Source organism: Girardinichthys multiradiatus, chromosome Y (genome assembly GCF_021462225.1).
Source record: "Girardinichthys multiradiatus isolate DD_20200921_A chromosome Y, DD_fGirMul_XY1, whole genome shotgun sequence".
Lineage (NCBI taxonomy): Eukaryota > Metazoa > Chordata > Actinopteri > Cyprinodontiformes > Goodeidae > Girardinichthys > Girardinichthys multiradiatus.
This window is the reverse complement of record NC_061818.1, coordinates 27,366,492-27,384,980: the sequence shown is the minus strand read 5'-3', so window position 1 is coordinate 27,384,980 and position 18,489 is coordinate 27,366,492. Positions and strand designations below refer to the sequence as shown.

The 18,489-nt window shown below is 41.3% G+C and overlaps 2 protein-coding genes across 5 annotated transcripts in view; one reads left to right on the top strand and one right to left on the bottom strand.

Annotated features, from left to right (window-relative positions):
- Window positions 1-18,489, bottom strand: part of LOC124864970 — a 458,718-nt gene that overhangs the window by 192,729 nt on the left and 247,500 nt on the right. The window lies entirely within an intron of this gene.
- LOC124864972 (adhesion G protein-coupled receptor L1-like) overlaps window positions 1-18,489 on the top strand; it is a 124,971-nt gene that overhangs the window by 67,049 nt on the left and 39,433 nt on the right. For all 3 annotated transcript variants that reach the window (XM_047359927.1, XM_047359928.1, XM_047359929.1), the window contains exons 3-4: window positions 14,501-14,714; window positions 15,911-16,020. In XM_047359927.1, the coding sequence (XP_047215883.1) occupies window positions 14,501-14,714; window positions 15,911-16,020 (324 nt within the window). The remainder of the gene's footprint in view (window positions 1-14,500; window positions 14,715-15,910; window positions 16,021-18,489) is intronic.

Genomic DNA, 18,489 nt, shown 5'->3' with positions numbered 1-18,489 from the left:
AAATATTTACACAATTGATAGATCTGTGTCTAGAGGTTCACATTCTTTAAGCCACTTTCTGTATAAGTAAACTTACTTTTATTGTGTACATTTTTATTAGGGTACAGGTGGCAGTAGGCGAGAAAGTTGCCAGAGAGCACAGGATGGCAGTGTGTAGAATGCATTTGATTGTGCATAGGATGAAGAGGACAAAGGCAGAGCAGAGGACAAACTGGTGGAAGCTGAAGAAGGAAGAAAGTTGTCCGGCTTTTAGGGAGGAGTTTAGACAGGCTCTGGGTGGCCAGGAGGTGTTTTCAGAAGACTGGACAGCTGCAGCTAATGCTGTCAGGGAGACATGTTATTTGGGACTAGGTATGTCCTTTGGAAGGATTGTTGACAAGTAGACTTGCTGGTGTATTGAGGAAGTACAGGAGTGTATACGGTGAAAAAGATCAACTAAGAAGGAGTGGGACACTGTGAGGACTGAAGAGAGTCACCAGAAGTACAGGGAGACTCAGTGTAAAGTTAAGGTAGGGGTAGCCAAGGCCAAACAAAGAGCATATAGTCATCTGTATGCTATGCTGGACGTTAAGGAGGGAGAGAAGGCTTTATACAGGTTGGCAAGGCAGAGAGAGAGATGGGAAGGATGTCCAGCAGGTTAGGGTGATTAGGTATTAAGATGGAAATGTACTAACGGGTGCAACAAGTGTGACAGAAAGATGGGAGCAGTACTTTGACAAGTTGATGAATGAAGAAAATGAGAGAGAACAAAGAGCAGAAGAAGTGACCATCGTGGATCAGGATGTAGTAAAGATCAGTAAGGATTAAGTAAGGAAGGCATTGAGAAGGATGAAAAGTGGATGGCAGTTGGTCCTGATGATATACCTGTGGGGGTATGTAAGTGTCTAGGAGAGACAGCAGTAGAGTTTTTGGCTTGGTTGTTCAATGAGATCTTAGAGAGAGAGAAGATGCACGAGGAATAGAGGAGATGCACTGCCTGGCTGAAAAAAAAAGTCACCACCAACAAGAAATGTCAAACACTAATATTTCGTTGGACCGCCTTTACCTTTGACTACGGCACACACTCGCTGTGGCCTTGTTTCAATAAGCTTCTGCAATGTTACACGACTTATTTCACCCGGTGTTGCAATAAATTTTCATCAAGATCTTGCATTGATGATGGTAGAGTCTGACCGCTGCACAAAGCCTTCTCCAGCACATCCCAAAGTTCTCAATGGGGTTAAGGTCTGGACTCTGGTGGCCAATCCATGTGTGAGATTGATGTCTCACGCTCCCTGAATCACTCTTTCATAATTCTAGCCCGATGAACCCTGGCATTGTCATCTTGGAATATGCCCGTGTCATCAGGGAAGAAAAAATCCACTGATGGAACAACCTGGTCATTCAGTATATTCAGGTAGTCAGCTGACCTCATTCTTTGAACACATACTGTTGCTGAATCCAGACCTGACCAACTGCAGCAACCCCAGATCATAGCACGGCCCCCGCAGGCTTGTACAGTAGGCACTAGGCATGATGGGTGCATCACTTCTTACCCTGATGTGCCCATCACTCTGGAACAGGGTAAATCTGGACTCATCAGACCATATGGACTTCCATTGCCCCAGAGTCCAATCTTTATGCTTCCTAGCAAATTGAAGCCTTTATTTCCAGTTAGCTTCATTGATTAGTGGTTTTTTTAAGGCTACACCACTGTTCAGTCCCAGTCCCTTGAGTTCCCTTTGCATTGTGCGTGTGGAATGCTCTTACTTTCACTATTAAACATAGCCTGGAATTCTACTGTTTTTTTCTTCAATTTGATTTAACCAAATGTGATTGCCGATCACAATCATTCAGGATTTGTTTCCGGCTACATTTCTTCCTCGAAGATGATGGGTCCCCAAAAAGGCGCGTAGTTAGACCTGGGCTTCCTGGGCGGAAGCCCTGGATGTTTTCTGAATAGCCCCGGACTTCTTGATCGAAGAAATTTAGAAGTATTAAAAAGATGCAGCCACAATATATGGTATTGGACTTCACATTTTCAATTGTGTTCCATTTAATCACGTCCCGCTCCACCTAACCTGACAATGAGTTAAAAGGAGAAGACAAAAAATAGTTATTTGCGCACTCGATGCCACGAATGCGCAAGTGCTCAGGAAAAGTGTTCAGGAACAGGTGGACGCCGAGTGGTATAACCCAGACGAAGTTAGCGGTAAAACCTGAATGTTGACTCGGAATGGGCTAATTGTAAGTTACAGCTATCGTATTTTCCGCACTATAAGGCGCACTTAAAAACCATTAATTTTCTCAAAAAATGACAGTGCGCCTTGTAATCCGGAGCGCCTTATATATGGATCAATTGGTTAATTGGTTGATCCATACTGGTTGTACACGGCGCTCTGTCAATGTTTCAGTACGACTGGTAAACTACAAAGCCGCACCACTTGCAGCATTACGGCTACCGCAGTCAGGGGTGTCGCCGAAGTAATAGCGGTAAACACCTGTACTGTGCTTACTCCTAGTCCAACACCACTTGTGTGTGTATAACGACCCCGAAATTGCACCTTTCAAGAGACATGCTTACGATGCTGAGTTCAAACTCAAGGCTGTCAGCTACGCAGTCGAACATGGGAATAGAGCAGCAGCGAGAGAATTCAACAGTTAACGCTACTATATCGTGAATGTACTAACGTTTGAGTTAGTGCATCAAACTGTTTCTTTTACGTGTTTACTGAATCAGGGAAAAGTTCCCTTTCACGTTTTAACTAACGTTTGATTTCAACTTCAACTTCATAGACTCCAATGCATTCCTAACGTGCGGTTGGCTCTATTCAATAGAATTCTATGTAGAGGAGACCTTACCATGAGAGTGAATGGAGTTATCAGAACGCTGGTTTGTAGTTTATTAATAAAGTTTGACTGACTGACTTATCTGACTGTTTTGTTGACATTCTCTTTAGCACAGCTCCATCTAGTGGATGCATAACGCAACCCCAGTCAAACGTTTGACTGCAGTAGCTTCTATTCTATGCGCCTTATAATCCGGTGCGCCCTATATATGAAAACAGTTCTAAAATAGGCCATTCATTGAAGGTGCGCCTTATAATCCGGTGCGCCTTATAGTGCGGAAAATACGGTAATCACTTATTCACCCAGCAAGACATGAGGTGGAGGTTCACTCTAATGAGCATCTTCAGGGTCATGATGAGGAACTTTCACCTGAGCTACAGGTGAAGTTAAACGATCTGGCTGTAATAGAAAACAGTAGCAACTTTGTCTGTGTGCTTCTAGTGGGATTTGCATCATAATGTGAAAATATCTGATCCTTTTACTTCAGTCAAAATAAAAGCATTTAATCCAAATGTAGCTGAACACATTGAAAGGTCATTCAGATCAACACATTCATCTCATTGCTGTAGCCAATCTTATAGTCTAGTTCTACATGTAGACAAAAAAAAGTGTTGCTCAAAATATCTCCTGGTTCCAGTAAGATGTAGTAGAAAGTGTAAAAGTAAACCTCCCTCTTCTCTTTCATATCTTCTATGTTGATTCTAAACATAAAGCTCTGGCTTTAAATATGCAGTATAATTAAGAAATAAATCATAGCAATTAATCACAGGTAGACCATTGATTAGTTAACTATTTTATTTTCTGAATTACAAATGTGATATATAACCTTAACTAATTAAACAAGGATACAGTTTTACTGAAGGTGAGACATACATACCATATGTATACAGTTATTAATAACTGTAATATTAGTACTGATACGGTCCAGGATGAGGCTCTATGCTATATTTTAAACACCACAGCTTAACACCCTTTTCTCTCAAAGTGTTTAATAGTAAGAACTCCACTAATGTCTCACATGCTCAGTGCAGAACAAAAGCCTGTTTTGAAAAATGTTTAATTTATTACTTTTGACAGGCCAACTTTCTTCAGAAGTGGAATGAAGGGTTGAAAAGATGGCAATAAAAAAGAACAGGTTCATAAAAGAAGGAACAATTTAAAAAAAAATTTTCAAAAGCTCTTGGCATAATAAAATTAACGTGTTTTAGGATTTTACCATTTGACTAAGATTTAGAAAAATCAACTTTATACCACTTTCCTTTTTTCAAATGTAAGAAATTAAGACAATGGAGCCTCAGCAGTGGAACACTTTTATGAGAATGTAACGTTTAAAAAGGTAATTTATGTAGATGACAAAAGAAGCACATTTATCTGGCCCATTGTAAACATCTGAGTTTAAGAAAAACATTTGTCAGCAAAAATTCAGATTAAGTTCTTTTCTAAGTAGCTCAAAATGTGTCATTATTTGCTCCAGCAAAATTGTTTTTCATCAGGCCTAAACTCTGTTTCATCTTGTCTTTCATTCAGCTTCTAACAAAAATAAAAAGTAAAATTATTGCAAACCTTTTTGTTTTTTTACTCACAATAATTTACCTTCAGTCTAATACCAGCCGAGACAGAGAACTGGTACAATCTGTCCTATATTAGTTTAATTTTAAATTACCTATAAATTGTCTTCATGACATCTAAATATTTTGGATTTGGTGCTAAAGCTCCCAATGTTTTGAGACCCTAAAAACACCGTTGGTCCCCACTATCCTTCCAGTTTTTAATAATGCGTTGGATAGTACTTAACCCAATTTTGGTAGTTTCTGCAATCTCCTTAATGTTTCTCTGCTTGATGCATGCCAATGATTTGACCCTTCTGAAACAGACTGACATCGTTTCCACGACCACAGTATGTGTCTTTCCACATGGTTATTTAAGAAATGAGAAGCAACTCATTGCACCAGTTGGGGTTAAATAACTTGCTGCCAGCTGAAACATAATCGTCCAAGCAGTAATTATCCAATGGGAGGCTCGTACCTATTTGCTTAGTTAAATCCAGGTGCCGACTTTTGTTTGGGCCAGGCAATGTATGTGCTGATACCAGTTTTTAAGAACAAGGGAACTGTGCAGAGCTGTGGCAACAATAGAAGAATAAAGGCGATGAGACATAATGAAGTTATAGGAAAGAGTAGTGGAAGCTAGACTTAGGTCAGAAGTGGGCATCTGTGAGCAGAAGTATGGTTTCATGCCAAGAAAAAGCTTTACAGATGCAACATTTGTTTTGAGGATGTTAATACAGAATTACAGAGAATGTCAGGGGGAGCTGCATTGTGTTTTTGTAAATCTAGTGGATCTAAAGAAAGCATATGACAGGGTGCCGAGAAAGGAACTGTGCTATTGTATGAGGAAGTCTGGATTTGCAGAGAAGTTTGTTAGAGTGGTACAGGAAATGTATGATAGCTGCAAGACAGTGGTGAGGTGTGCTGTAGGTGTGACAGAGGAGTTCAAGGTGGAAGTGGGACTCCATCAAGGATTGGATCTGAGCCTCTTTTGTTTGCTGTCATGATGGACAGGTTAACAGATGAGGTTACACAGGAATATCCATGGACTATGATGTTTGCAGATGACATTGTAATCTGTGGTGAGAGCAGGGAACAGGTAAAGGAAAATCTAGAGAACTGGAGGTTTGCCCTGGAAAAGAGAGGAATGAAGGTTAGCCAGTGGAGGACAGAATACATGTTTGCGAATGAGAGGGACCTAAGTGGACCAGTAACGTTACAGGGAACAGAGATTTAAAAAAAAAAAGGTGAAGGATTTTAAGGGAACAGTTAGGGTCAACAGTAAAGAGCAAAAGTGAGTGTGGAAAAGCGGTGAAGAAATGTGTCCAATCAGGTTGGAACAGCTAGAGAAAAGTGTCAGGTGTGTTGTGTGATAAAAGAGTGCCAGTGAGAAGGAAATATGTACAAGATGGCGGAAAGACCAGTGATTTATCGTTTAGAGACAGTGGCACTAAGGAAGAGACAATAGGCAGAGCTGGAGTTAGCAGAGATGAAGATGTTGAGATTCTCTTTTGGAGTGATGAGGATGAATAGAATCAGGAATGGGTACATCATGGGACAGCTCATGTTAAATTTGTTGGAAATAAAGCCAGAGATGCTAGACTAAAGGGGTTTTGACATGCTCACAGGAGGGATAGGGACTACATTGGTAGAAGGATGCTGAAGGACGTTTCTTCTACAACTGTGCCGCTCAAGGTGGCAGCATGTTGGAATAGCTCTGTTACTTTTCATTCTGATTAATTCTTTCAGTACTCAAATTCCTCTTGTGGTGGATTAAATAGATTTTTTTGTATGATTATCCTCTCCAGTATTGGATGCTGTGGAGCTGGAAGAATTTTCCTGGTACATGTTGACATTTGTTATGATGCGTCACCCTGGCAACAGGGTTGTTTTTTTACAACGGGGAAAGCTCAAATAATACTTCAACGACAACCCCAAATCCCCTGATAAGTTGAAAAGGAGATGCCGTGGATGCAGAGCAGGAGCAAAGAGAAGAGAGAGAAGGAAGAAGTTCAAACCATCTCTTCCATCGATTATGATGGGAAATGTGAGATCGTTGGGAAACAAGCTGGATGAACTCCAAGCCCTAGAAAGGACCCAGCCAGAATATCAGGAATGCAGTATTGCATGTTTCCCTGACTCCGTCTCTCTGCTAGGATTTCTGACAATACTCCTCACTCCTGTTGGCCCACCTGAGTAAGCAAATAATCGCTTGAAGTTGGAGTTGAAGATGCCATCATACACCTGCTTTGGCAAAGCCACTGTCATCTGGACAAAGCCAGCAGCACTTTGAGGATCATGTTCTTTGATTTCTCCGGTGCATTTTTACACAGTTCAACCTGATTTGCTTTGTCAGAAAGTCCAGAAGACTCAGGTGGAGGCCTCATCAATCTCCTGGATCAAAGACTACCTGACAAACAGACCACAGTTTATAAGACTGAAGGGTTGTGTGTCTAACCAGGTAGTTGGCAGCACAGGAGTGTAAGGATTATGATTATTGATTATGATTATTAATTAATTAATATTTATCAAGATTTATAATTTAAAATCATAATTTGGGAAACAAATTATTAATTTCTTAACCAAAAATCATTACTTACGAATAGAAATCAGAGATGTCCTCTGGTGTGGTGATTATGGGCTCAAAGCTCTTTAATAATTACAAATTATTAACCAAAACCACCAATTGTCACTGTTTATTCAACCACTTCACCGAAAGTGGAGGATCTTCAACCTTGTTTTGACAGATAAATCACTCTTGCACGAAATAAACACAAACGCTTCTCTTAATTATATATATGAGGATTTATTGATGCCAAATAATCTTGATATACCATCATTCTGGTCCAAAAACCTTCACCTAACAAGCACTATTCTACACAAAGGAAATAAAAATGACTACCTAACAATAATAATAAAAGAAGTGTCTATGTAGATCAAACCAGTAGTTTTATGGACAAAATGTGTAATTTGGGTTAAATGGAAAGAGAAGTCCTCCTGGTGTTCTGATGTCTCAATTGCAGCAGTCAGCTGATAAAATGGTGGGGCCACGTCCCTTTGCCACAACCAGCTGAACGCCCCAAATCTTGAACAAAGAGTCATAAACTCTGAGGCGGGAACTCAATGGAAAATCTCTAGCAATAAAACTAGAACAAAGAGTGGTCAGAACACAAGGTACAGTTGCTTTGAATGGAAAACGTTTAAAAGTCCAACTTCTAACTCCTGGCTGATTTGGGATCAGCCAGACAAAATATTAACCACGCACAATCCAGCAGCGCTTGCGCAGCAAATCAAAACACAGTTCAGCATAAAACTGTAACGGGTTGTGAGATATAGGACCTCAGAATGCAGACCAGAAGGCAGCATGACGGTAAGTGCACAAGATTTAATAACAAAAAAAACTCACTCACTACAGGAGGTAGGAACAAAACAAACGGGCAGTCAAGACAGGCATGGCATGATCAAAAAACAAGACTTGAGCATGAAAACTAGACATGAGCATGAGAATGAAAGATGTTTCCACGATGACTAACTGAACAGGTGTGTAAATATGGAGTGAAAACCAGGTGGAGCAAGGAGACAGATTAACTTGGAGTAGGTGAACCGAATAAACTTGACAGAACAAAACATGGCTGCGGCAAAAACAGAGACTAATATACAAACAAAACCAAACTTGACAAAACATGAACAAGACGACAAAACTAAAGCATGACCAGGAAAATAACAGAAGCATGATTCAAAATCTAAGAGGAATAATAACAAAAGAACAAGTCAAAACCTTAACTGTGAAAAACATAAGAAGAAACCCGAAACCAAAAACCAAACAACCCCAAATCATAACAAAAACACTTCAGTCAGTATTGCATGCAACAAGTTAATACCTTAGATTAACTACTGGTGATTCTAAAACACCTTCACTATGCCTCATCCTGCCCAGACCTCTAAATGCACCTATCCGGTTTAATATAAAAAGAACGAAATTACTTTGACGTTGATTTCTTCTCTCCATCAGTTGAGGAGGGGTCAGGTCTGACAAAAAATGAGGGGGAGACGGGACCACGCGTCCGTGATCAAATTAAGAAAAAAAAACAAACGGTAACTTCTCATCCGTCCATGAGGGGAAAAGATGCAGAATCGTTTAGTCGACTGAATAACAAGGAGGAAAAACTCATCTCCTTGGAAATAGAACCTCTGTAGGTCTTCACCTGCGCCGGGTGTCTGCGTGGTCTTTGATCGGCGAATAAATCCTCTGATCTTCTCGTATCAGACAGATTTCCAGCTTTCAAGCTCTTCCGGGAATGGGCTTGTGGAGCAAAGGTTCGCCTGCGAGCTTTTATCTCTCCAGATATGCGCCTCCATTGCACTGTCCTGTGAGACAGGTGGGAAATGGCCACGAAACTCTCCATCTCAGCCGGTTTATGCTCCCAGTGACGTCAGAGCTGCGATGTCTGTTGAGCTGCACATGTCAAAATGTGCAACCAAAATGGATGGCCCCAACAGGAGCACCACAGGGGACTGTACTTTCACCATTCCTTTTCACTCTGTACACCTCAGACTTCCAGTACAAGACAGACTCCTGTCATCTGCAGAAATACTCAGATGATTCTGCAGTTGTGGGGTGGATCAGAGATGGACAAGAAGCTGAGTACAGGGAGCTGGTGGACCGCTTTATGACATGGTGTGGAAACAATCATCTCATCTTGACCGTGAATAAAAGAAAGGAGATGATTTTAGATTTTAAGAAAAACAAGACTAGGTCAAACACTAATGTCCTCCATGAGAGAAGAAGTGGCGGTAGTGGAGGAGTATAAATACCTCGGTATTCACTAAGACAACAGACTGGACTGGAGATGCAACTGTGAAGCCGTCTTCAAGAAGGGACAGAGCAGACTGTACTTCTTGAGGAAGCTTAGGATCTTTAGTGTTTGCAGCAAACTTCTGCATATCTTCTATAAGTCGGTTATGAAGAGTTTGATCTCTTCTGCCAACAACTGCTGGGGTAGCCGAGATCCAAAGAAATTCAGGAACAAATGAGAAAGAAAGTAATTGAGATCTATCAGTCTGGAAAAGGTTACAAGGCCATTTCAAAGCTTTGGGACTCCAGCAAACCTCAGTGAGAGCCATTATCCAAAACACAAATGGCAAAAACATGGAACATTGGTAAACCTTCCCAGGAGTGGTGGGCCAAACAAAATTACCCCAAGAGTGCAGCAATGACTCATCTAAGAGATCACAAAAGAGCCCACAACGTCATTCAAAGAACTGCAGGCTTGCCTCAGTTAAGGTCAGAGGTCATGTCTCCATCATAAGAAAGAGACTGGGCAAAAATAGCCTTCAAGACAAAACCACTGCTGATGCTAAAGAACATTAAGGCTTGTCTCAGGTTTTCCAACATCCCGATGATCCCCCAGACTTAAAATATTCTGTGAACTGACCAGACAAAAGTTGAAAGTTTTGGAAGGTGTGTGTCCCATTACATCTGATGTAAAAGTAACACGCATTTCAGAAAAAGAACATCATACCAACAGTAAAATAGGGTGGTGGTAGTGTGATGGTCTGGGGCTGTTTTACTGCTTCAGGACATGGAAGACTTGCTGTGATAAATTGAATCATGAATTCTGCTGTCTACCAAGAAATCCTGAAGATGAAACAAACTTGGGTTCTGCAGCAGGACAATGATCCAAAACACCAGCAAGTCCGCCTCTGAAAGGCAGAAGAAAAACAAGATGAAGATTTTGGAGTGGCCTAGCTAAAGTCCTGACCTGAATCCTACTCAATCGAAATTCTAAATTTGATCTTACTGCAGCTATTTATTACAGGCAGAATTATAGTTAAATGTGCTCATTATACAGATACAGTTGAAACAAAATATTTATTTGAGACATTAAATTAGTATAAGAGATTACCACGATGTATCTATTTGTCATGTATTGCTGGGGTCTTGCACGACCAAAGCACAAACAGGCACTTTGGAGCTGCATGGTGGGTGGAAATGTTTTAATGACAACTGAACCAGTAAATTTACAAGGAAAAGCTGGAACAGACAGGTGAACAGTACAATTCAGTAGTCGATGACAACAACCATAGAGCTCATATTTATAAGAAGTGAGGAGGAAGGCATGACAAGCAGGTGAGAGCATTCAGGTGAGAATGAGCAACAGCTAAGGAGAATTAAAGCAGGGTGCTGAATGAGAGAGAATAGTAGTAGGCGGCAGACAGGGAGAAACACAGGGAAGAAATCTCACGGAATATAATAAATGAAACAAAGCAGAAAAAAACTAAAGTAAGCACAAATAATGAACCTATAAGGCAGCGTTTATCAAATAAACATGGAAATAACAAAACAGAGGCATGGCATGAAACTTATGGCCCACTCAAGTGGGACTTGGGTCAGATGTATCCTTCCAAAACTTTCTCACAATTGTTTGCTGGAGTTTTTTTTCTTCCATTTCTTCCTCACAGAACTTGTATAACTGCAGACTTGCTGACAAGCATCTTTTAAGCACTGCCTCCTTTCAACAGGACTCAGATCAGGATTTTATGATCTACAGCTTCAAAACATTGACTTTAATATCTTTAAGCCACTTTACAACTTATTTGGCAGTTAGGGTCAATGTTCATTAGGAAAACCTATTTTTACCCAAGCCTTAACTTCCTGTTGATGTCTCAAGATGTTGCTTCAATATTGTTACATTATGTTTTTTCCTTACAACACCATCTATTTTGTAAAATGCACCAGTCCTTGGTGCAGCAAAACACCAACGTGATGTTGCTTCTCCATTGTTCACATTTAGGATTTTGTGCTAAAGCTTGCAAGCTTCCCTTTTTTTATCAAGGAGAGGATTGTAGATTTTAAAAGAAACAATAATAGGTCATACACTATTTCCATCATGGGAGAAGTAGTAGAGGTGGTAGAGGAGGTGTTTGCAGCAAGATGCTGCATATATATTTTAAGTCTGTTGTGGAGAGTGTGATCTCTTCTGCCATCATCTGCTGGGGTAATTGCACCAGAGCCAAGGACTTAAAGAAGCTCAACAAGCTGATAAAGAAGGCTGACTCTGTTCTGAGGACTCCTCTGAAACCTCTGGAGATCATTGTGCAAAGAAAGATTCTTCACAAAATGAAGAACATTATGGAGAACCCTGAGCATCCTCTTCATGAGACTGTCCTACAACAACAGAGTGTCTTCATTCAGAGGCTTCTTCAAATCTGCTGTAAAAACGACCGCTATAGGAGATCCTTCCTGCCAACAGCCATCAGCATCTACAACGGCTATTTGAAGAAACCTGCATAATATGAGCTACAACAACATTTTCCTTAGAGATTAATAAAGTATTTTTGAATTGAATTGAAGTTGGTGTGAGAGAAAAAGATGCAGAAGATAGGGTTAGAAGGAGATAGATGACTCGCTGTGACAGTGCCTGAAAAGCTGAAAGACGTAGAAAGTAGGAGGAGTGATGGACTAGTCAATCTGCCATAGACACCAATCTGCCAATTTTCCCACAACTTGCTCTCATGCTTTCATGTTTTACTGGGCATCTTCAGATCCTGACCATTATTAGAAAAAAAATATAGAACGGATGAAAGTCACCACTAGGACCTCAAATCAGGGATATTCAACATATTGGATTGTCTGGGTCCGATATACTTGTTTTTTATTTTTGTTTTGTTTTTTTGTCCAATATCCTAGCGTGTGGGGTTTTCCCCGATGACAAACAAGCACACACCTGTTGAATGTGACATGTAGCCAATCAATCCAGACAGTGTGAAATGACGTTTCTTGAGAAAAAAAAAAAAAAAAAACTCACCATATCATTTCTTCTAAATAAAAGCAGTTAGATTAAGTTGTACATTTTTTTAATCTTTGCATACATATCTTTAAACAGTGGTATTTTAACTTAAGTTTATTAAAGAATAATAAGCTTGTCTACTTCAGAATGTTCTCCTATTGAATGCTGGAATAAGCTCCAACCTACTTGTGTCTCTGAATACATTTAAAGTAGCCTAAATTGATGAATGTATCCACGTTTCTTACTGTCCAAAAGGGTAAACCATTGGTATTATAGCTAACATAACAATGATGGCTTCTAACTAAAATGTATCATATTTATATTAGTTCCAGCAAAAGTTTATATTATGTGATAATCTGAGTTGTGTTGGTCTGCAGTGTAACTGGACTCAAAATGATAACTGCTGGTGGCCCTCTTCACTTCTTCCCTCCTCTTGGTGTATTATATGATTCTAATTGCTAGCCAGCTGTACACTGTTGTGTATTTACACTGCAGGGTAGTTAAGAGAACAAGGCCACACACTGGCACTACGCATTGTAATACCACTGTGATACCACAACTTGGTATGTGTGTGTACATGTAAATGTGTGTGCTTGACTGAAACATGCACACCAGTATGTCTGAGTATGTGCTAATTTGCTTGTGTGGGTTTTTGTGTTTGAGTGTGGACTTGTTTGTCTGGCCTCGCCTGCTGTTTGCATCTCCGTGTGCTTTAATTAGTATGCGATTTTTGCATCAAGGCTTTTGCGATTTGGCACTGGCACTGCATGCTGGCAAGGCATAAAAGATCTGAAGTCTTTCTGTGCTAGTCATTCAGCCCTAATGGCTTTAGTTACACAACTGAACCAAAGTCCCTATTGCATAAACAAGTGACATTTAGAAATATGAGCGAGTCCAATGTGAGTGAGTCATGTTGCACAGTTTCATGACTGAAATGACTGACGCTGACATTAACCCAGATGGACACTCGTCCTGAATGGACAGCGTATGAAACTTAAGCAGTGTCAGTTCAGTTTCAGCAAGGGAAAGCATCCTCGCTCTGTGTATTTTAGCACTAACAGTAAAGGGAAGAGAGGCTGACTCAATGCCCTTGTCTGCTTTTGAGCCTGTCTTGCAGGGGGAGGTGCTGTGCAATGAAAGGCTCAGTTTATAAAGAACTTCCGTCTTATTAAAGTAGAGCTAGTGCTGTTCTGTCTGGATTTGACAGTATGCTCACAGCCAGCTCTGTATGTCCACGTCCTTCCTACTGACATTCCAAAGAAGATCTCAGTCAAAGACGTCTGATCGACTGCTCCACACCTAAGAGTCTCAAATGCAGCTTGAATTCCTGGGATGTTGTCTTCCCAAGGAGGGTTAAGCATTTCAGTACCATGGACAGCAACTCTCACATTCACTGGCGTGAGACTCACCGCAGACGAAAACTGGTTATTTTTCTGTTTAATTTCCATTTTACGCAGTGCCTCTATTTGTAGTGTGTATTTGCTTCCATCTGTACTGCCAAGGTTGTTCATTGCCCTTTTGTTATTTTTGTGTGTCGGTCTGATTACTCGAGCAGTTAAAATACATGTAGTTATAGAGAGCTAGAGAGAGAACGAGTGTCTCTCTCAAAGCCTCTTTGCAGCCCTCTTTCATGCCTCTCAGTATGGCTCAGCGATTAACCCTGAGTACCTCACTGTCCCATCTGACCCTTCTCCTCTCAGAGTCATTGCAGTACATTGACATTCCTCTCAGAGGGCTGATTACTAGCAGTGGGTATGCAAATGGTGTTCAAAGCTGAGGTGAAAGTTAGCAAAGACACTGATTTTCTGTTTTAGATTTTTATTTTTTCTTGTTGTATTATTATCAGAATAATATCTATTATTTCCTTTTTAAATGGGATCAAAATGTTTAGCTCGGTCGCATTGTTTAGGTGGAATAAACAAATAATGGTGAAAAGGACACATTTGGTGAGAGAATGAGCATTATAAGCTCTTGCCTGGTTGTGTGTAGGAGTTTGTTAACATTTGAAACTCTCACAGTTTGTTTCACAAGCGGTGCCATATCTCACTGGAGAAGCTGGTTTGGCTGCAAACCTTTTTATGCCAATATGTGATCTGTGACGTTCCAATATGAAAATGGAATGGCCAGGCTGTGTATCAACAGTATGACAATATTACTACTCATCGAATAGAAGACATTAATGGATAATTTGTGTTCTACATCAAGACTTGTTCCACCAGCTCTTGTCAGACACTACATATAATATTTACAATGTAGCTGAATAATAAAATGTCTTCTAAAGGTAGTAACGTTTAGTGAATAATCAATAATCTGCTCTCCTTTTTTCTTTTCCAGCTCTAAGCCGGTCAATGATGCCATTTGGCCTTATGCGCCGGGAGCTGGCATGTGAAGGCTACCCAATCGAGTTGCGCTGTCCCGGAAGCGATGTCATAATGATTGAGACAGCCAATTACGGCCGCACCGATGACAAGATCTGTGATGCGGATCCCTTTCAGATGGAGAATGTGCAGTGTTACCTGCCTGACGCCTTCAAGATAATGTCACAGAGGTAACTATTGATCTGTTTGGATCTTGTGCATGTGTTTGTGCAGAGTCAGAACCTGCTATTGGCAAAGGAAACAAGATACTATTTCACAGCATAATCCCTCAATAATTCCCAGTTTTTCCATCCTGTTGTGTACTGTTTGGTCACCTACATCAGTTTGAAAGAAATTCAACCCTTCCGGCAAACAAATTAGAATTTTATTTTTAAATAGCTGTAAAACACCAAAGCTTTTTGGTGAAATATTTAACTCAACGATAGTGTTGGCTCATATTTAGTTGCGTTTGCATGCATGAGCGGGTGTATGAGAATGCATGAGCTTTGGAATTGTTGCAGAAGTGTTTGAAGGGCTTCCCACTGTTGCTCTCCCTGTTTGAGCTCAGCATCTTCTTCCTGTGAGCTCAGATCAATGGGAACCCTCTCCCAGCTATCCATCACACATGTAATGGTGGCAGAGGCTTGGGGAGAGCGCAAGAAAGCAAGGGAGGAAAGCAGCAGGGGATGGAGGGGAGTATTGAGAGACTAAAAGAAGGAAAAAAACTTACAGAAATGATGGGATGATAGAGTGAGTGCAGCAGAGATTTTAGATATAAAGCGAGAAGAAGCCTGCATAGTGGAAAAATGCTCAAAGCTGAATAAAAAAACTGTGTCATATTGAGAACCACTCAGTGCATGCAAATGAGTATATTTTTCTCAGTGTTTATGTTGCTCAGGCTGTGCAGACATGAGAGTATGCAGAAATTTGGTTGAGATGTACAAGTAGTATGCAATTACGTGTTCCACAAAGTTCGTGGTGTATTTGCTTTAAATCTCCCTCACCCACCCAATTTGCCCTTCCCTGTTCTCTCACCTCTAATTGCTCCCACTCACAATCCCCCAGGAAAGGAGGCTCTGACGTCACCCGCCCGCCCGCTCCCTCCCTCCCTCCTTGCTTCTCTCCATCCTTGATCCTTTTCCCCATTTTCCCCTCCCTGCCTGTTTCCTACCTCCCCTCGGGTAGTTGTCACATGATCTAATGTAGTGTGAAATTACTCCCCTTCCCTACCATTCCCTCCGTCTTTCTGATCATGAAGATGTTTCTTTTATAACCACTCCTCTTTGTCTTTCTTACAATGGCACTCATATTTTTTTATCGCTTACTCCCCCTCTCCTTCCCTCTCTTTCGTCTCTCCCCAACTCCCCTTGTCCATCTCATCTCTCAGGTGTAATAATCGCACTCAGTGCGTGGTGGTCGCAGGCTCAGATGTGTTCCCAGACCCCTGCCCAGGGACCTACAAGTATTTGGAGATCCAGTATGAGTGTGTCCCCTACAGTGAGTACTGAGACCCCGTCACCACCTCTGGCTTCCCCACCCCTCTCACCCCATTTATCACCCCTCCCATCCTTACTTCTATTTTAACCTCAACCCCCCTAGCCCCTTTTCAACTCCCCTCAAGAAGTGACAATTCAGTCACATGTACACACTTTCTCTCTCTGGATTTCTTTAACACATAAAGACAAAACAAGACACACATCAGTCCTCACCTGCTCTCTCTCTCTCTCTCTCTCTCTCTCTTCTTACTCTATGGCACATTGCACAGACACAAACATGAAGACGATCACAGAGCACTAAACCTTATTTCTCCATCAACAGAGTGATGCACCGGAACCTGAGGGGGATTTTCACATAGAGGGGATGGTCCACAAACACTGAGTCTGATAAGCACTTCACTCACATCTACTGCAAACATGGGGTCAGCCCCTATTGGTGATCACAGCGGTGTAACAGACACTGCCCCAAACTCATGCACTGATTACCCCCGGGGCGTGCTTCTGTCTTTATCTGCTGCCAGACACCTTGGCTGTCCCTCTGATTCTAATAAAAATTAAAATTGGGCTCAGGGAGACTCTCTGGCAGGGGAGCGTTGAGTGTTTGCCACACATCACAGAAGAAAATGTTAACACAAACAGGCGAAGGGCTTATTTTAGAGCACATGACCTGCAGCGCCACACATTTAACTGTCCCCATGGTAACGGCTGGCTTCCTGACTGCGCTGCTCAAAAGTCTGAGGCAGGTGTGGGCTGCACAAAGCTACACTCACATAAAACAAAATAAAGAAGAATTGGGGGGTGCACAAATTGATATTTTTTTCTCCCAGATACCTCCTGTCTAAGTAGGCATCTACACACAAATAGAAGGACACTTGCGCAGTCCAAAGAGCAGAGATGGCTGTGTTTATATGTTGTTGTGTTGATCCTCGCTCATGTGAAAATCTCCGCTCAGTCTCCCCCTCACCCTCTTATGTATTATTACAATCAGGATTGATCCCTTCACTGTGCAGGACTGCCTGTCTGAGGGGGGGGGGAGCAGTGGTGCACCCCTCCACTGAACAGAGGTATTGGGTATTTGGGGTTAAAACGTTAAACTCTAGATAATATTTAGGGTGTGAGTGTTGTTTCATTTTTAAGGATATGAGATGATTTTCTACTTTCTTTCAGAAGTGGAGGTCAAGGTGAGCCACAGGACTGAGAAAACACCAACCCGTTAACTTCCCTTTTCTTCTCTCAACCTTCTTTTTCATCTCCATCTCTCAGTGTTATCCCACACAGTCAGCTTGACTTTTTCCATGTCTGTCTCTCTTTTTACATTTTCTCAGCTTTTCTCTTTATTTCCAATGTGCATACCAAAGTACAAGCCATTTTTAGCACCCTCAAATTTATCCAAATTTTTTATGCCTTTCAATAAATTTTTTGTCTTTCCATTGAGTTCTATTTCTTCTTCTGTCTCTGTTGGTTTCTTTTTTTTCAGGTGGGACAAATCAAATCCAAACACTTTGGGAACCAGTTTGCTCTCTGCTCTTGTTTTGCTCAGGGATTTTCCACCGTCTCTTCTTATTTTCTTCTGGGTGTAAACAGCGGTCATGCTGACCATCTTCACCAGTCACTGTCTACAGTACAATCCTGTATGGTAGCTTTATGTCTATTGTTCACTGAGGGTCACAGTAGCATCAATCAGTTTGTCCTATCTCCTTTCCCTCTTGGATTCTGACCTTGCATTATTTTCTTCGACTTTCAAAGGGAGCTTTTTTTCCTGTCTACCAAGCAATCAAAGTGTAAGATGAATTGATAGCTGCTGACTTGCATTTTTCCCTCTCTGTTTGTCAAAACTTTGTTGACTGTGAACACGCAATGAGCAGAAAATTGGAAGCTGATCTCTATGTGACGAAAGGTTCTGCCTGTCTGGTATAACAAAGAAGCCAATATCTTCTGCCCTTCTGTCATGCTCTGAATAGACAAATGCAAACAATATTGAATTCATATACAGCTCAGGCTGTGGGCTGCTCTTTGCATCTGGACTTGTATGACAGAATAAACATGACTTGACACATTAAAACTCTGAGCTGGAACTTTTCATCCTGAAACCAATTCACCATCGCACCATACGCCTCTTAACTGGGCCACTTTTAATTACCAGGAGAGGGAGGTGCACTGTACTCTTTAGTTCTGCCTCAGCAGAGATTTGTCAAGATTAATTGAATTTGCTGCTGCTAATCGCTCTGGTAATGCCCCATCGTTCATGTCTGACTGCGAATGCCGGGCACTTGGGCACCATCTGACCCATGTTTTTCGTTGGTTGTCTCAACAAAAGGGTGATGGAAGTGATATGTAAAGATTACATGTCATAGCAGCTGAGATGGTGTGTAGCCTAGTTGATGGCTTAGTGGGATTTTGCATTTGACAGGGTCCTCTGTGTGAGTGGCGCTTGTGTGACACAGGCGCCATGTTGCCAGTCACCTGAAAC